This window comes from Pelecanus crispus, chromosome 1 (genome assembly GCF_030463565.1).
Source record: "Pelecanus crispus isolate bPelCri1 chromosome 1, bPelCri1.pri, whole genome shotgun sequence".
Classification (NCBI taxonomy): Eukaryota; Metazoa; Chordata; class Aves; order Pelecaniformes; family Pelecanidae; genus Pelecanus; species Pelecanus crispus.
The window spans coordinates 61691668-61711857 of NC_134643.1; the positions used below are offsets into that span (position 1 = coordinate 61691668).

At 40.1% G+C, this 20190-nt stretch overlaps 1 protein-coding gene across 2 annotated transcripts; it reads right to left on the minus strand.

Moving 5' to 3' along the window:
• Nucleotides 1–385: 385 nt before the first annotated feature.
• PWP1 (PWP1 homolog, endonuclein) lies at nt 386–19910 on the minus strand. Of its 2 annotated transcripts, XM_075711140.1 has the most exons (15): nt 19845–19910; nt 19679–19737; nt 17130–17284; nt 16609–16694; nt 14175–14271; nt 12467–12577; nt 11575–11705; nt 10133–10206; nt 7856–7952; nt 6902–6963; nt 5029–5140; nt 3900–3990; nt 2942–3063; nt 2366–2471; nt 386–1628 (listed from the first exon to the last, which is right to left on the minus strand). In XM_075711140.1, the coding sequence occupies exons 1-15, from the start codon at nt 19908–19910 to the stop codon at nt 1513–1515; spliced, it is 1485 nt and encodes a 494-aa protein (XP_075567255.1). In that variant the 3' UTR covers nt 386–1512. The 2 variants fall into 2 exon arrangements, with proteins under 2 accessions (XP_075567255.1, XP_075567264.1); XM_075711149.1 differs by lacking the exons at nt 19679–19737; nt 19845–19910 and adding an exon at nt 18887–18976.
• Between the last annotated feature and the right edge of the window lie 280 nt (nt 19911–20190).

Below are 20190 nucleotides of genomic sequence, written 5' to 3' on the forward strand. Positions count from 1 at the left end.
GTGGAGAGCACTTGAACAGAGGTGGTTCTGGTGCTTTCACCTTCTTAAGCTTCACAAAACGTTGTTCAGGTTGTCCACACAGTGTTTGCTGTTGCTTGGCAGACAAAGGACTGAGGCAGGAATCCCAACACATCCAAAATATTCTTGGTTCCTGCAGAGCCATGCTAAACACCTGTCACCGAACTAGAAACAGCTAAATTCGATGTAGACGCAGCCACTTAACTTCAAGGGATGGGAAGGAAACCTGCAGCCCTGCCTTTTCCCCATTTGTAGTTTGTGCTGATGATATAATTTATCTGCTTTACCTCATCAGAATGAGTTACAATGAGCTAGGGTGGAAAGCAGTGGTACGATTAGCCCACTCCATGCACTGACACTATGGCTGCTTTAATACCAGGGCATTTTTGCAGCAGCAGGACTTTAACAGACACCTTCCAATATGCGGAAGAGCACTTCACAGGAGGATGAGAGTATCATTTAACTTCTGGCCTCGGATAAGGCACTTGGGTGTCCATTTTAAATGTGAGGAAACTGTTCGAGTCACATTCCTTGACTAAGTTCCTGATGCTATAAACGAAGTGTTTACATCAGTGGTTAGGCTGATACTCAAAATGTTCCTCTGTGCCTTCAGGTTTCAGGCAGAAATGCCTGGGAGGGCTTAAGAACATGAGTAGGTAACATGGACAGCTTTCAGCAGTGAGTGACCAGCTGAGATCCCTGCCCTCGCTTTGTGTCCTGACAGTCTCTCCTCCTCTTCTGAGCTCCTTACTTCAGTTCAAATTCTCTTTATATATGTTACATTCGGAGCTTGAAGAAAAACCCAATACACAGGCAACGTCAATAAGCTTCAGGTGCTGTGGAACCCAGGAAAAGAAACCCTTGATCCTGATGGGATACAGCTGGGATATTTCTGGTTTGATATTGGTGATCTGAGGTGTTACAGATACATTTCAAGATTCTACTCGGGGACTCCAACTTACTGCCCAAGAAATACTCTTAAGACTTAAAAAAGTTACATAGAAGAACTTTTAAAATCTGTGTTAGAAATCTGCAAATCTAGCCTTAAATTAAGGATAAATTACCTATTTACACTTGTAATTTCATTCAGCTTTTGTTTATTTACTACACAACTGTTGTCTGAAGTATTCTTCCTTATGCTTTTAGAAGATATTTACCTTCTTTGCAGTATTCAGCAAGCTTCTGGTACCAGCAGGACATTTTTCTAGTGACTAATTTTATGTATCAACTTTACATATAGTAGCCCCTGTGCCAGGGATCTTAACCTCAGGCCAAAGCAAGTGATTTAATCTTTCAAAGCCGGTAACAGAGGCAGGAACTCAGAACTGCTGACTGAGAGCTTAACCACATCACCATGTTTCTTTGAGATGAAGCAGCCTGCAGATTGCAAGACACTAAAGTCATTTCTATGAACTGTCACCAAACAGGGGGATTTGTAGAATGCACATGAGTCGTAGTCCCGTTAATTACTTTGATTTTGTGATGTTTGGTCCATCACGATTCCATTGCCGTCTCCGAATCGTTGCTGCTACTGCCGGCCACAGAGCTGCAAGCCACAGAGTTGGCAGAAGCCAGAACAAGTCTCTCTCTGTTTCCAAAAACTTCATTCACTGCAACACAGATCGGGGGATTGCTTACACGTTACTGTTCCAGAGGCAAGAGCAGTACAGCAGGTATAGCACGGCGAACACCACAGAACTGAAATCCTAACCTGGTGCAGTTTTAAAGCTCTCCCCCTTAGCCTGAGTAGGGAGTTGAAGCTTGCATGTCAGAACAATCTCTCACATATGATACTTAAATTACACGTCCTGTTATTTCTCCCCCAGAGCATCTCTAGAGCTTTCCCTGTGCATAATTCCTGTACCTAAGTACTGTGAAATGGATGAGTTTTGTAGAGTAAAACATTAAGTTTAAATAATTCATTTCTGGTTTTAGTCTCTCTGGTTTCCACCAAGCTCTTAAAAGGCTGCTCCAAAAACTCATGCCATTTAGTTACATGTAGCTATGACAACCGATCAAAACTAGTCCTCACTTTTATTCCTACAGGTACTCAAGAATATGATACTTGATTACACCAGGAACATTAAGAAAAAAGTAAAACATAGGTATTACAAGAAATCAGGTATTATACTTCAGCTACAAGAAAATAAATCGTGTGGCAAACACAGTTCCCCAAGTTAGAAAAAACCCACATTTTTTGAAGCTGAAAACATGAATACATATGCAGTCTTGGGGTATTTAAAAATATTAACCTAGTTTCTCTCAGAGCCGCAATGCATTACCGAATATACAAATACACCCTGGGGGCAAGGGGAGAACCACAGATTCAAAGAAATGAGAATGTTACCTGCAGAAATCTTGCTTATATCCCAAACACGCAGCCCTTCTCGCTCTCCTCCAAAGGCAAAAACAAACGGGAAGTCAGGGCAGCAAGCCGCACAGAAGAGAACACCCTGGGAGGGAGGCAGGACGAGGAGGATTATTTTTAAAAATATCATCCTAAAATGAATTTGTCATCTGAAAATATTTTCACCAAGCAAGTTTTAACAAACGTAAGCTCTGTAAGTTTCCTGAAACTTATTTTGTAAAGACACAAAATTAAAGTCAAGAGCTGCGAATTACAAACAGTAAACCACATCTTTGTCTTGAACCTGGCAGATACACATTGTTCTATAGTTCTATTTGGAACCTTGTATCTGGTATTCAGGTCTGAGGCCTTGAAGGAGTCTCCCAATTACATGTTGAATTGAATACTACACTGTGATGAGCATGATTTACCCAGAATACACAGATGTGATTTTTTTTTTTTTCCCCTAAAAGATGTTACGTTATGCAAAACAAGATGCAAGTTAGACAAAAAAGATTAAGCAGACATAGTTTATATATAAACCTTCTTGGAATCAAGAAATGAGTATTACTCTACCATTTTCATATTCCTGGAATGGATTAAACTTGGTCTGTCTCCCAGGATATCCCAAATTTTCACGTATTTGTCAGCAGATGATGTCACAAGGCACCCCTTGATCTGACTGCTTAGTTGTAGCCCTGGAAGATTAAGAGTGCAGCAGCATGAGCACACCAGGTAACCGCTGTTTCACAGAGATGAGGATACATTTTGAAGTGAAGTCATGAGAACAAACCTAATATCTCCTCAGGCTAAACTCTGTTCCAGCACAAAGGAGCAAAAAGTTAATGAAAGTTTCATGCTGCCACTGCTCCCTGTAGTGAGAGCAAACTGACTTCAGGTAGGCCTATTTTGTCTCTCAGTCCCACAACAGTACCAGCAGAGATGCTATTGTTCTGCTTCTTACTTCACGTAATCTGGCTTCCCCAGGTAGTTTTCTTCATTCATTTGCCAATGATCTCTTTTGCTATCCAAGATGACGGGGCATATTCATATGATCTCATTTTAGACACCTAATCAGGTGCTTCAGGTTGCTATTTAGAAGCTCCTACATTGATCAAATAATTAAAGTAGCCTAAAGGAGGCAGTGTGAAAACCTTCCCATGTGCCATACCTAAATCATCTCCAGACTGAACATCAGTATAAAATAATTACGGCCAGAGGAGGTAAATGTTATAGTTCATATCCTGGACCAGACTGCAGTTTTTCTTCTTCCTTAGCCAAAAAACACAGGGAGTGTGTCCCAGGTGAATAGATCTGTTTTGACATGCTTATTCATGATATTCACTGATGTTCAAATACTTCGCTTACAATGGCTTCTCATAAAGATATGTTTCATGCACCAGCTCCCCATGATTAGTGTGCACAACTCTTATTTGTTAAGCAAGGAATCATTACCACCTCAGTCGAGTCAGTTAAAGACATCTTCCAGATGTGCCTCGCCACTAGGGACAAACACAACACAGGCACAATTTACCTGACACCTCTTCATCGTGAGCTTTCAGAGTAAACAGTGGCTTATCAGAACGAGCATCCAGACAGTAGACAAAGCCATCCTCTGTGCTTGCCTAAGGAAACCACAACATTTTAAAAACAAACAGCCGTAGTCACTCATTTGAAAAAAAGCTCCTGTGAAATAATACCCACCCTCTATTAAATCCCTGTAATTTAAGACAGACGTACACTACTTCTCGGTAGGGCATATTACACAGTGTACACAGTTCTGCATCCCCAAAGCCAGACTCCATCCAGCTGGTGCCCAAGCTATTCTACGTACCTAACTATGCTGCAGGGACTTACATGGAAGTCTTAATCCTATACAAATTTCTTAAATTGTATTGTGAAGATGGTTGCACTACTATGCTTGGCTTTCTCATTAGGCAATGAAATACAGAGCCTTTAGTCTCTTAACTGTCAGTTCAAACTTTCTGGAGCCTTCCTGTGGCTGCATAATAGCCCTGTGCAAGCTAAGTGTGATTATACTGAGAGAGATCTACATCATAAACCCAACAGAACTGAGCAACTGCTTTTGCTGGCTGCATACACAAAGCAACAGAGAACTAGACAGCCACGGAGATAATAAAACAGATTTGTTTTTCAGTTCTGTTTAAAAGTTTTATTATAAAAATCCCAGCAAAACCAAAGTATTTTTACTCTATACCAGCTAGACGGACAGTGCCCTCTAGCACTGACTTGAAACACTGAATTAATATTCAGGATGTTACTTCTAATTAGCTATTTCTCAGCTGCAATTGCCTCATTACATGAAACACAACAGCAACTATGCAAAGGAAAAATATATCCCAGCCACTGAACGCTATAACAACATGGCAAAGAAGCCACCTCTGGAGTAAAAACGCATCAGCATAAATTGCTTTTCTACTGTCATAATGAAGATACCAAATAAGTAGCTGGTCTCGATATGCTTTTTGAAAAAACTACTTAAAACCATCCTCCCACACACTGCATTTTTAAAATAAGCAACACCAACAGTTCAACTGTCCGTCGGGTCCATTATATGATTCAGAAACATTATGCACACAAAAACACAGGTTAAATGAAATGGCAACAGTCAACAGACCAAGAATAGAAGAGCATGTACTCACTAAGAAATTACAAGGTGAAAAATGATTCCAGGTTACTCTTTCAACCTGACCACTAAACCGCCACATTCGATGGTTATCTTGTGGGCTTCTGCAATCATACAGCACAGCTGATCTATGAGAAAAAGTGACAGGAAATTAAGGAAAAAAAAATAAAATCATGGCAGAGTAATTTATGAAGTTTGTTTTACCACTGGCATCTACAGAAGGTCCATGTAAACTACAATTCAAAAATTAAAATGGAAACAACTTCACTATTTAGTCTTCCAACCCAATAACAGATGAAAACTTCTCAGATAAGCACAAGCTTTTTCGATATGCTTCAAAGTTTCATCTTGGTTACAAACAGCGGTTCTATTTAAGCAAACAGAGCTCGAATTTGCTCAGTACATAAGATACTTATCATACAGGAGACCATAATTATGCAAATACATCACTGAATTATGAACAGACTTCAGTGAGGTCAAGTAATGACTGTTCAAAATAATGCAGTAATTAGGAAATCAATTTGCGATACACATACATTTTCAAGTATGCTTTAATAAAAAAATTTGACCTTTACAAGTGGCTAGGGGAATGCTACTCCAAAAAGGAGAAAGAGCAGATGGGAGTTAGTGGGTCCTCTGGGATTCTTTACAGGCTTGTGCTCAGCCCAGTGGCGGCAGAACCCGTCCCAACTCAAAATGCTCCTGGATGCAAATACAAGAAAGGAGCGATGATGTCACTCTCACAACATATCACCACAATTTACATCCACAGCGTAACCCACTCCCACTCTATCCTATAATTAAAGCCAAAGAAATGCGATCTAGATTTCTCAGCTCTTTTACCAGGCATTTTACAACAATGGTTTTAGTACATACGCAATTTTTAACGGCCTGACTTTCAGGTTATGAAGGCATCTGCCAATATTCATTGAATAGCCTGTGGTCCTGGGAAGCTTTACAGGAAAAATCGACAAAGGCAGTGTACCAGTTCATAGATAGTACACTGGTTTATAGATGTCCGTGGGATCAAAGGGCTAGCTAAAAAGGGATTGAGAAGCTGGTCTCAGCGTTTGGACTTTTTTCTTATTTTTACAGAAAGAAGTTGAGGGTGAGGAAAGTGGACAGAAGCGGGTTCCTAACAACAGTAAAGGGTTTTTCTCCAGCACTTTTACTTAAGCAGATGTAGCATGAGCATAATACAAGCCAGAGAACATAAAGGTTTGGCTAAAGACTGACAAGTCTTTAAATACTTTAACACAAGGACAAAGTCTTAAAAGCAGAATAAAAAAATTGATATAAAAAAATCATGGTTATAGAACACAATTAAAAAGTTACCCCTAGGAGATGGGCGAACAGAAGGGAACTTTTTTGGCTGGCAGGCCTTATAAAAACTAGCAGTTACAGAGCTAGTCTGTTCCACAGCATCTCCAAGCTGCAATCACAGGTGACAGCCTGCTAAACTTTGGCTATGGCACACCTATCAATAAAGGCTGTAGGGAGCGGACTGGGATTTTGGTCTCTCATGCCCCCACCCTGGTCCTACAGTTTGGCAAAACCTTGCCAAGTTTTCACTGGAAGGACCAGTGACACATTCCCAATGCAGAAAATGCCATAAGGCCAAATTAAGAAATAAATTCAGTTTGGAACAGACACCTGGCACAGAAAATGGCAGTCCAGATGGTTAAAGGATTTGGCTAGTCCTGAGAAAGAGGTAAGGAAAACTACGTTTTGGCCACATACAAACCTGGCTACCTTACTGGAAAAAATAAAATCATTACTTAAATTTGGCAGTGTTATAAGCAAAAGAAAACATGAGGCAACTTAATGGGCTTAATTCAATACTAATACCCTTCCTACATCTAACATTTGAAAATATTACCCTGACATACTTATCATAAGATCCAGAAATAAGGGTCTGAGTTTCAAATGGATGAAATTGCAGTGTCTGGACCTAGATAACAGAAGATTTTATTTTAAAAAATAAGCATTGAGATATAACACACATATACAGAAACTTTCTTTGAACAAACAGAGCACAGCCCCCCCCCCCAAACCAGCACATTTCCCCCCAAAAAACCCTCCTATTAAGCTTGTTGATACTCAGATTTCTCATAAAACAGTGCAAGAGATGCACATTATTTTTCTTTCAAACACCCCCACCCAGTGGTAACAAGATATTTTCCAATATAATTTAACTGAACAGAACCACATGCCGCCTTTCTGCCCTAGATATTAAAAAAAAAATAAGCTGGAGAAGGTAAAAGAATAGCTGCTTCCACTTTGGGGAAAAATGCAGCTGTTAGCAAAAAATGAAAATCAGGAGTTTGCCAAGGGCAGTGACTTTGTTAACAGCAAAATAAGGTTATAGCTATTAATAACTAACTTTCACATTTTAATTACCATGAGATTAATTCATTTCTGAAGTACCCATCACTATGGTATTTTAGTATCATTTATTTTAAACCTCTCTTACCTAGAAAAAACTGTAACTGACACTGTTTCCTTTAAGAAAGAGTTACAGTTTGACCTATGCTCAGAGATCTGTTTTTTGTAGCTGATACCAGCATTGTAAGATTCCCAACCATCAGGACTTTCACACAAAAGGCATTTTAAAGACTGCTGTAAATCTTTGCAAACTTTCTAAAGGATAAGTTAAATAACATGTTTAAAAGCAAATATGGTGGTGTTTGCCTAATTCACTAATTCAGAGACTTAAAGAATTCTGCACAGTTAGAAAATTACAGAATTATTGTTCTAAGGGTTCACTACTAAGCAGCTAATGAAAAACTGCAGTTATTTTTTCTGTTTATTTTACAGTGGAAGAAACAACAATTATTACATACCTTGTCTGTATGTAGCATCAGGCTGGCTGCTGGCTTACCCACAGACATATCCCACAGAATCACAGTATTGTCAGCAGACGCACTGGCTAAAACATTCCTGATAATTGATAAAAAAAAAAGTTTTAAAAACCTTTACACAGATACAAACAAATAATGGTCAAAAATAAAGATCCTGATTCTGAGATTAAGTACACTCTGGTCTATAGACTACATATCTCAAGCCTGAGGGATAACTCCCTGAAGGTATTTCTAAGTTACAAGACTACAAACAGGCTATATTACATTATATTAATACAACACTTATAATAATAAACGACAGTTTTACTTGTATTTCCCCACACACCCCACTTAAAATATCATTTACTGGAAGACTTCTTGAACAAAACAAAGCAAGAAAGACTTTTAAGCATTTCCTTTCCTTTGACATTAAGATAGTATTTCTAAACATTACCTATGCAACTTAGTTTTATTTGCATACACATACAGCCAAGAGCCAGACAAACCTGTTTTTAAAATATTTTGCTCTCCAATATCTGAGTGTTTATATAACTACTGAAGACCCAACACTGTACATCCTTCATAGAATGCTGAAAGGAATGTAGCTAGCATTTTGGTTAGTTTACAGACCCCCCCAGGTCAATTTTAACTTAAATTTGACCAATTGTGTTAAAGCAATAAACACACAGTTTAGAAGTTTAATCAGAAAAAAACTCAAAACATTCCCAAAGGGCTGTCAAATACACAGTACAATTGCTACCACTGCTCTTAAAACCAGATCTATTACCTCAACATGCTGTTTCTGATTGAAACTGCTCCCCCACACCTTTTTTTTTTTTTTTTTTTTTTTTTAATTAATACTAACCAAGCGTTTCTGACTGAAAGAGCTAACATTCTCCTGGAAACGCTGTTCTCCCAAACAATGTTACAAGGGAAAGTTAAGAAAATGCATAGTGAAGGCTATGTGAACATTTTACAGCAACATCATTATGACCTACAGGCAGAAAGGTATTTATAGAGAGCTGTCACTGTATGTTTTGCTTAATAAAAAAGAACAATAAAACATTTAAACATAGCTGCTCCAAGGAGCTCCTTGTTTTGCCCCTAAGTTTCCCACTTCAAGGCTGTTTTTATTTCCTGAGAGACTGACCAGTATCAATAAGTTTGTAACTCAGCACATTACAGAATTATGCATTCCAGACACGTAACTATTGTAACCGTAATTTTTGCAACTTGTCTCTATATTATCACCAGACAACCGTTTCTAGGTACATGAAAGCTACTCTTTTGTAACACTGACAGAATGATTACTATCACACTCTGTGCATATGAATAATTTAAGAACAACAGAAAACACACTGTAAATTAAGAGTGCAATTTATGTACATTTACTGCATGTCTATGTGCGTGTTTCCTTCTTCCGTACCTAGATAACAGAACATTTTAAGTGAAGGCTTACACCTGCTTGTCAGGAGTATGCGGAGTTGACTATGCGTATCTTCAGAGACATTTATGACAGCAGGCGGGGAAAAAAAAAAAAAAAAAAAAATCAGCCTGTGTCCGACTGGAACAGTTTCAAGGCCCATGCTGAGCATCCTCTGACAGCCGAGCTGTTAAAAAACACCTAAGCGATAAAAAACAGCAGCATCTTTATTTCAGTCAGCACATTGTCCTTGACCTCTCCCCCAAGATGGGCCAGCTTTGTGTTGCTTCAATAGCAGCACTTCATTGCTAGTTCATTCACGCAACAGGGAATTCTCTCTGCCTAGGATAACCCAAAGGTCAGAGGCATTTCCATAGCTGTGTTCTTAGGCCTTTTACACTCTCTTTTCTGTTCACAGCTCTGGGGCAAAAGCCAGAGGAAAAAAAAACCAGCACAGCAAGGACTTCCTTCTATAAATCTACTTCTATCTGTTGAAATGGTGTTTTAGGTCATTGGCAGATCGGCACAGACCAGGGCAGCCCTTCTGCTTCTCCAGTTTGTGCATCTGACTTAAACGTAGCCAATATATCAAATGGCTTAGACCCACCTTAGCCCTGCCCTCATCTGGACAACTTGCAAAGTAGTGATACGCAGCAATATATAGGTTTTTAAAAAAATAAATCAAGACTTCTAGTTAAAAAAAAAAGGGGGGGAGTATTTTTGAGAATTGATTCATTTCAGCACTGCTTTCAAGTTCGATGTTATACTACGTAAGATTTTGGGTTTGTGTGAAAAATGTATGCCTAATTAAGTACATAAATTTATAATCATCCATTGTTATTCAAGTATTCTTTTACCTGCTTTGTTTATTCCACGAAAGGTCAAGCACAGCATCAGTATGTCCTTCCACTGTCCCTTCCGAAGATAAACTCTGTGTATGCAGATAAAACATACTTTTGAAAATTACAGCTTCAATGGAAATCAAGCATTACAACATGTTAGTATGAACTCCTTAATGCCTCCACAAACAACTTCATGTTTTAAATTATTCTCCCTTGCTGCAACAAGGCTTTTGATAGAACTGTCTCTGCAGTACTTGTCCCTCGCCTCCTACCCCAGATCTCAGATTGCTCCGTTCACAGCTGGTGGGCTTACAGAACTGGTTACTCCCTTCTGGCTAGCAGAAGAAATTTCATTGTCTCCAGCTTATGTGCAGCTTCTTCAGCTTCTTTCTTTCTCTCCTGGCGGTTTCTTCTCCCTCCTCCTAATTAACTGAGCTTTAGGTCCTTGTAACTACCAGCTCCTACAAATTCTAATTTAAAATGGTTAAGCTTCAAAGTTTACCAGGACAGCAACTGGAAACCACCCATAAGCCACACCATTCCTTTTCTGTTCTTAATTCCAGGCTTTAATTAGCCATACAGAGAATAATTAGCATTTCAAATTGAGGTAACATTTATGAATGGTATTTTCAACAGCAATTCTGATAACTCAGTGATTTTCCGAAGCAAGTTTCACAGAACAAATTCCCCTTCCAAGGGTATTTTTTCTATTGTTTTTAAAACTAGAAGGTCTGAGAGCTCAGGAAGTAAACACCCTTCACAATTACACTGAGTGGTTCTTTAGCTGACTATCACTGCAGTGCTCCTTCGTTTGGGAAACCCAGATTAGCTATATACCCAGTGTTCACCTTTCCTATTTACTCTAAGCACTTCCTGAAGCATCTACTATAAGCAAAATCTAGAAGATTTAAGTTATGTTATCTTCCATACTTGTTTTACATACCAAAGAATTTGGACAAATCATAACACCACATAACAGGCATACAATGAGGGTCAGATTCATCTCACATAACTTAGCATCCAGTCTAAACCTCAGTCTTCCTCTTTGGTAGTTAAGGTTTTCTCTGCAGTCCACTAAAAGAAACTCAGCCATTCTTTGGGGGTGTCTCTATGCGTTCACCTTATACAGTCTCGATAACCAGCTTAAAATATGCTTAAATTTTAGAATGATAAAGCTAACAGAGGTGAATCCTCAGTAATTGTATTTTATTAGTGTCAACCTTGTCCTTTATTGCTCAATGCCTTTTCAACACTGAATCACAGGAAAATACTAATTTTAACCTATTGCAGACGACTGTGACATTATCTTCTGTAACCTGTCTAAACACTATCTATGACAGACAGAATTAAACCAGATTATCTATGATATTTTCAGTGTAGGAAAAAAAGGAATAACAACATTATCCTTGCTCTAAGTTTGTTCCGTCCAACCAGATAAACCATTCTGCAACACTTACTTTGTTTCCTTTCTTTTTCTTCTTTTTCTCTTTTTTGCCTCCAAGAGAAAAGACTGGCTCTAAGGATTCTACTATATCGAGGTCCCAAACGTCAATAACTGGGGTCATATTACCCACTGCAACATAATTTCCTACAAGCAGAAACCCAAATGCAACCACATTTATTTAGGGTTATGAAACAGCATATTTGGCAATCCAGCTGTTGCTTGTTTCTTTGATTAAGTAAATCTTATACTTATGTGCCAGAATCTTCTATTTGAACATCCTTGATGATTATAACTGACAAGGAGCAATTTAAAAATATCAACTGACAACAGATGTTGCCAGAAAAAAAATTTACTTGCTCTCCAATACACTTCTCCTTGAGTACAAGTAACTGTTCGAAGAAGCTGTATAAAGTTCCATATTTTGTTTGGGTTTTTTTAAGGAAAAAAAATCAAAAACACATTCCCCGTGCTATGGGAAAAAAAAAAAAAAAATCTGTAAAACACAGGAAAAAGGTTACTACATACATAAATATACATAAATGTTGCTGTGTTTTACAGTTAATCAAGTGCATTGGCCATAATGATTTTGAACAAAAGCAACCTTTCATTTGCAAATGGAAAATAAAGCAGATTAAAGAAGAGCTTGCTCTGGTCTGCTAATTGACAATAACTTAATTATTTGTAATAAAACCAGTGTTTTAGTCAAATCATTTGTTATGGCAGCATCACTAAGATGACTGTATCACCAAACCAAAAAAAAATGATATTCAGTTTTTCTGTCTTAAAATCTGATTTTATTTCTGTTCATACCACTGGCTGAAATTATTTAGCAACAACATTACAATTATATACTTTTCAAGAAAAAATTATTTAACTGGACATTTATGGTATCCTTTGTAATTTACCTAGTGATTCATCAGGACTAGGATCAAAATTCAACCACTCCAGACTTAGAGGGTAAGCAGGCAAGATGATATCATGATGTACATAAAATGAGTTCTCTTCATGATTATAAACTGAAAAAGAATTAAAGATATACAAGACATCAGTGAAGAGGAAAAGCAAGCAACTTATAAACAGTTTGCTTCCGCAAAAGGCAGACGTGGCAAACACTAAATTGTCAAGGAGATCTAGAATGTGAATTTGGTTTGTTCAGAGTTTTAGTGTAGAGGCCAGAGCCTCTAAGTACTAATGTTATGGCTCACAGAATTACACAAAACGTACTCCTGAGTACTTTAGATAAAGAAGTGACAAGTTCAGCAAAGCTTAGACACTTTATTCCTAGCATACTATGCTACTTTTTTTGTAAGATCACTTCAAAATAGATGCTCCGTACCTACCACCACCACTTTCTACATCAGGATACATTAATGAAGGTTTAATCATTCATTTTACAGAATCAGCAATTTAACAAAAAAAAAAAAAAAAAATCCAGATGCAGTCGAGGGGGAAATGAAGGTAAAAGACAGTTTTCATATTAGAAGAAGGTGAAGAAGTCAGATGAAGTTCCCTTTAGCAGGTTGTAACTGAGATATAGGAAGAGTTTTAGTAAAGCAACCATATACTAAATACAGCATTCCCTTTAGCCAGCTATTTTTCTCCTTATAATAAAGAATTTACTAACTGGATAGCAGATAAAACCCATTAATTATTTTAGTAAAATGGTATCATCACACACACAAAATCACTGTGCTGGTTTTAAGTGTGCATGACAGATGTTCAGATAATAACTAACGTCTTCAGTTAACTAAGTAGTCTTAGTAATTAACTAAGACAGGGCTACACAATGTTATAAACTGCAGAAGCCTGTGCTATTGTTTCGTAAGTTTATACAGGGAAAATAACACGGTTAATAAAATTTGTAAACACCTCCAGATACAGAAAATGCCAGATGCTGGTATCTGAATAGATGCCTTCAAACACTTTGGTCTTGCTGTTTTCTTAAAAGAGAATACTTTGCTTGCAGAAACATGTACCATGGCAGAAGTAGCCAGAAACATTCCCCCAAAGAACCACCGTAAGAAAAGATGGTAACTTCAGCACACTCAGTAGTGCTCCTTGCTGCAAGAGAAAAATCTTTTACACAGTAAAACTAAACCCATTTCTAGAACAAGTGGTATTCAGACCTTATTAAGGATCATCTCTTCTAGAAGTAAGATGATAAAGGTGCTGAGTCTTCTACTCCTAGCAGTGGAAAACACATTTAAAGAAGCAAGGAGAAAGCAAGGAAAAAAACTCAACAACAAACTACTAGAGGAAGCTTGCATGATATGGAAAGTAAGACTGTTTGGAAGAAAGCTCGTATGTTCAGAGAGTAAAAATGCCATAGTATTGTCTAAGTGTCATGAGGAATGAAATAAGGAAAGGAAATGCTATACAGCCTGATAAAGGCACACTATCCTCTAAATAACAGTAACTCTACATTAAATACTCTAGTTCTGGAAAGTGGCTAAAGCACCACGATGTAGGAAAGAGGACAAAACACACAGGGCAGATGGGGAGTAAAAAAAATTCAAAAAAACACCTCCCCCCCTTCTACACAGATATATGGAACAGGATAGGCAAGACATATTCCCTAAGTTCACTGTAAGGAACAAATCCTATGTTACTTACCATGGACCTCCAAACTACAGTAGTCTTTATCAGCTTTGCCACAAAGGACCAGATTGTCACTGGGCTTAATCAAAAAGTCCTCCTGTTCATATTGATCCTGAACAGCAAAAAGGTGAGGACAACGGATGTTAAGCAAAGCACATACACGGACAAAACCACACACATTCTGAATCAATAATAACTTTTAACCTTAACTGAAAACACTCAAAACCCAACACCCTGCTGTCCACCCGCCTAAAACCATCTTATGGCGGTAAACAGAGAAAGACGGGAACCAGTCTCGATCATGGGGAGATTGAAAAGTTACTGTATAGACCAAAGGACTGTTTATGTGGACCTAGGTGGATTTAGAGAGATGTTTAATCACCAAATATGAAATCATCTTTTGAGGCTACCGTGATGCAGCCCGTTGCCAAAAAGAGAATCACTACCAGGAGCCCACATACATACCTTACTTCCCTTGTGCTCTCATGCCTTGGGCATTTATGTAGTTTAACAACTTTTTACACAATAAGCATATTGTAACTGCTCCTCACATCCAGGAAGCAATTCCAAGAGCATTAAAGCATTGTCTACTTTCTGGAAAATATTTCCAGAGAAGTACTGCCTACAGCTATACTGGGCATTCAGCTGTACCAGAACAGATGTAACCTCTCATCTAATTTTCATTGTTACTGAGGAATGGAAGGCATCCAGGGAATTTCTGTTAGTGGAAAACTAAGAACCGTACATAAAAGTCAATAGTCTTACACAAACAGAGTACCATCTTTCAAATATACAACACATACAAGGCTTTCTGGACTTCTTGTAAGCTTTTAATTTCTTTTTTATTCACTTCAAGCATCTTTTCAGTATTTGAATTCTATCAAGTACTGCAATTCGTTGAATTAATCAACTTAATGCTGCACAGTACCTAGTCTTCAACAGTACTAGTAGTAAATACCAGAAGACAACATAAAATGTATGTTGAAGCACTAAAAAGTATTCTCCTTCAGAATTCGAGGAAAGGGCTTGAGTGTAGGAAGAAAGGCCTGAGAAAAAGGTGTTCGCTTTTTCTGTGTCTGGAAGAAAATTAGCTTTTCTGACACACAATAAATGCAGCTCATATTCTCCCTGAATCCCTGTGCAAATACCTCTTTGACCATAAAGATCACTTTTAAAGCATTTCTCTCCTCTACCGGTACACAGGAGCAAGAAAAATCATCAACCAGTCAGTGGAACACACAGTGCCCCAAAGTGCACATAGCAAGTGAACACGTTTTAAACATAAGACATATGCCTTCCTCCTTGAGCTCTGTTATAGCACGTGAAGTCACCATAACAACTCCTCGTCTGAGACCACGCATGTTTGACAATGTCCGCCAACACACAAACTAGCCATCATGGTAGAAGCCTATTATTCCACTCTTACTAGCTTTGTAAAGAATCCAAAATACTATAGAAAGGACAGCACCCAGGAAAATCTCAGAATCTCTATCCTTAGGTCCCAAAACCTCACCTACTCCATCACCCTGCCCCAGATGATCAGTCTCTCCTAGTTGCTCTCTAGATTACATTGTCTCTTCTCATGCAACCTCACCCTGTAACTGATTTCTGTAATCTCTCCATGTAAATTAAGTCAATTAAAAGTTGCAATCTATCCTTCTGAACTAAACTGCATAATATTCTCTGGAATCTCTCCATATCTTTTCTGAAGAGGCACCCAGTATTCTAGCTAAAGCAATACTGATGTTGAATAGGATTATCTCATGTCTTGCATGCTGCATCCCTGTTCACCAGGAAAAGACCAACAGGCTGCATAACAAGACAGCGCTGTTGACACAGTGAGCTTGTGTTAGACTGCAGCCAGAGACTTCTTCACCCCCTGCAGAGCTCCTACAAAGCCAGCTCCTGCAAAGATGTTCCCCATCTGATACTTGGTGGAAACTAATAGAGGGAGAAACAGTCAACTACACAGTATGCTGTACATATACGCTTAATGAACAGGGGCATACTTCTTCATGCCATACCCCTAATTTGACACGTAGCCTGAGTCCACCTCAGCTCGGTTTCTTCCACAAACTGGTAGGAGGTGGAAGAGCCTTGCAATCTGGTAAGTTTTCTAATTTGAGTCGTTAGTGGCCTCAGATACTGAGATCTGTTATTTCTTCAAGGGTTTTCTGTGTCCTAGTAGATGCGTGACACACCACCTCCACATACAGAAACATGTGGCTTAAATAATGAGCCAGTTCGCCTTAACATCTGACTTAAATGTAAAAAGCACACATAGAGGGGACCGCAGAAAGAAACTTTAAAAGAGTTCTGTCTGAACAAAAATCTGGCACACCTTTGGAAAAGGACTGCAAGCACTTACACACCCTAAGGCAGTGTGGAAAATTTAACTGATTTTAAAGTTTATGCTGTTTAAGATATATAACATTTTTCTAGTACTTACAGTGGTTTTTAGAGTGATGTAAGGATCATGATCATTACTCCCATATACTGTCAGAGTAGCCAAAGAGTCTCCAAGTTTCATATCACCTAGATGGGAATTTCAGAACATTTTTATACATGTCAATGATGGGTGAAGTTAGAAACTCCCGTAGCAATACCTGTATTACCTGTATTGCAAAATATCAGGAGTGGGCTAAATGAACTTCCAAGACTGAAACATAAGAACCTCAGTAAACTAAATTGCTTGGGGCTTTCAGGGACTTCTGCTGCTCTGCTCCAGCACTACAGCAGTAGGAGTGACAGTCTTTCCAACACTGCTCCTGGTTCTAGCGTCAGGGATGGGGACACTGAATTGTTTCCCTCACTAAATGACTTTGGAAACTGGGACAAGCAAATAATTAAAAATGTGACTTTCCAGCATTTGAAACATAGCACTGTGTAGTTTTAGGATATTAATGTCTTAAATACAACAAGAAGTGAAAAGGTTCTTCACTTACACTGCATACCTGACATTTATCTCACCTGTGTATTCCTCTTCATCATAATTTTCCAAATCATATTCACCCAGTTCATCATCAGACAGGTCTTCATTTTTATGAGGAGACTTAGCTTTGCCAGGAATGGCTTCATCTGTGCCACATGCCATCTGGCCTTCATCGCCACCATCAGCGCCATCCCTGTTTAAAGATACACAACCCTGAGAACCTGTGACATTTAGAATGCTTCCACGTAATTGCTTAGGGGACTGCTAACAAGACTTCAGTACACAGTCCTGGCTGTTCACATGGGTTTCAAGTCTTTACGCCAATAATTTGGAAATCTATTCAATCCTTTCCTATCTTTTCCCAAAATGCAAGGCACCCTTATTCTCAGGCTTCCAGATCAAGTTTTTCCTTGAAAGTTTTCATGATGAAATGTGGCATAAATTTTGCTCAACAGAGCCAAAATGTGTGTCTAAATCCCTTTCTCTTACCCTTTTTTTTGTGGATACAATGCTCTCAACCTCACTTTTGCGTGTTCACATGTGTCGAATTCATTCCTTCCTTTTTTCTTCCCATCCACAGGCCCTGTCATGTGTGATGACTCTTGCATTTCTTCAAGATTTTTAAGACTTTATTTCCTCATACTTCCCATACTTACATTAGAAGAAAAAAACCCCATAAAATTCATTAGGTAGGGACTTGTTCTGGATTACTTCTTACAGGGTAAACTGTGCAACATCTAGAAAACTGAGAACTTTCCTGGCAACAATTCTGTATGCAAGAATTCAGAAGGAAGTGTACATTAAACATTGGCTGAGGACCTAACAGACATCTCGGATGCCTCCACGGAGCATGCTCCATAGGAACTCATCCCTACTGAATACACCATATTTCTGTCCTTCTGCAGCCAAAATTCCCAGGCAACAATGAGCCAAGACAGTTCTCATAAATATGTTCTAAAGTAAGTATCAGCCACCTATTTTTGCAATCTGCTTGGTAAAATAAACACTTCATATTACCAGTTTTTCCTAGTGTAAAAACTGGTAACAAAATAATTAGAGATTCTAAATCTGAGTCTGATTTCTGATCTTTGCACAGGAGAAAAAGTGACTGATGTTGTAACAAATTCTACAAAGTACCAGATGTTATAAAGAGATCATAACCCCTTTGGTTGTTACGGATGGTCTTTAAATTTCCATGCTGAAGTTTAACAGAATGCATAATCACTAACAAACAGCACCTTAAATCTTTCCATGTTCTTGAAATTGCAAGAAAAAGGAACCCACTCAAAAACCCAAAAGTTCACATGCATCAAGGAGAAACAAGTAACACCACAGATAATAGAAATGTTAAACATAAATGGTTAAAAAATTGACATAAAGTAAGAATCTTCCAAACTGTTTAAGATGATTTTGGAACCACTAGAGAAAAAAAACCCAAACCCAGAACAAAGCACATTCTGGGACAAAACACTCTGTTCAGCAACAAAGTCACAGATCCATCTAATAGAAATCGGGTGGATAATATTGACCCAATTATAAAAGCTTTTACTGCTACCTGTTGCACCTGTTCAGTCATTCATACTGTGGTACAACCACACACCCACCCTACATAGCTGAAACAGAATCAGAACCCTAAATCCATGAACAGATCTAACTGAAAAAGGCCAGAAAATGGAGTTAAGACCTCAATACCTCATCTTTTTCTAGACAAGAGAGCCATTTCTTTATATAGTCTATCATAGATTATGTTTCCTAAATCTGTCACTTCTATTATTTTTTTCCTAAGTTTATTTACCTTTTTCTTAAAAGCAGAGACAAAACACAACCACGCAACTAAGGACTTCTAGTGCTGAGTGGAGAGTCGTGATGTGTCCCATTTCATATGTGAACCATAAATACACCCGAGTGATGTTTTGCCTTTTTTGCCAAAGCATAAATACCAAGTCGTTCTGAGCTCCACTGTGGCCTCCTGTCTCACTTAGATTGTAACGTCTCACCCTCAGCATCCACTTTTTCACAGTCAGTTTGGGACTTCCATCTCGGTTTGCCACATTTCCAAAGCACCCATGGTTACAAACCCAACTTCTTATTTCCTCATTCTAGGTGGGAATGCCAACTCCAGCGAGGACCGGGCCCCGAGCAGGTCTCACCAGACTTCACCTGAAATGCTCAGCTAGTCTGACAGCACACGGCTGACAACTGAAGAACTGCATGGGAACACAACCCATGCTGTCGTATCCGTGACGGAGGCCAAATATACTCCATCCGACGTTTCTCTTTGAACTCTCCGGACAAATGACCCTCCCGGGACGTCAGGCTCACTTGACACAGTCGCTTCAGGAGGCACTCGTGCTGGCTGGCGCCGATCTCCACCGCTCGCTGCTGCTCCCCAAGCCGGGCCTTCAGCGAACCCCGCCGGGCTGCGGGGCGGGCTGGTGCCCGAGCTCTCCCCGTGCCCGGGGCCGCCCCCTCCCCTCCACAGCTCTATCAGCGGCGAGGCTCGGGGGGCTCCAACCCCGTCTCCGGCAGAGCCCGGGAGACGCACCGCGCCCGGCCCGGCCGCCCCCGCCCCGCTCCCCCGGCTCACCCCAGCCTGTCCTGGGCCTGCTCGATGAGACGCTTCAGCTCCTCCTCGCCGAGCTGCACCTGCGGGGCGGACACAGAGAGGGGTGAGGGCGGCGGCGGAGGTGGGGGGGGCGGCGGAGGGCGGGAGGGGGCGGCGGGTCTCCCCTCAGCCCGGCCCTCGCACCCACCTTGTCCGGCGTTTCCTTGGCAACGCCGCAGCGCACCCAGGCCGTGCACGTCACGGGGCAGCTCATGGCGGCGGCACGCGGGCGGTGCGGTGCGGTGCGGTGCGGTGCGCTGCGGTGCGGTGCGGTGCGGTGCGGTGCGCTGCGGAACCAGCGGTACGGCACGTGCGAGCGGCTCCGGCGCGCCGCGAGTGACGTGCCTGGCGTGGGCTCCGCCTGCAACGGCGGGGAAAAACGGAAGGGGCGGAGACGGACCCGCGTGAGGTCATCTCCGAGCGCCGGCAAAGCCCCGAGGGAGGGGAGGGGCGTGGCTACGGGGGGCGGGGGGAGGCGGTTGGCCTTCAGCGGG

Bases quoted from the DNA above. Each gene is read 5' to 3' on its own strand.
- PWP1 (XM_075711140.1), bottom strand. From the start codon at position 19,910: ATGAGCTGCCCCGTGACGTGCACGGCCTGGGTGCGCTGCGGCGTTGCC. The intron at 12,578-14,174 runs GTAAGTAACATA...ATTCTTTTTCAG, and splicing joins CTGTAGTTTGGAGGTCCATG to TTTATAATCATGAAGAGAAC. The intron at 6,964-7,855 runs GTATGTAATAAT...TCTGTTATCTAG, and splicing joins TGATGCTACATACAGACAAG to GTCCAGACACTGCAATTTCA.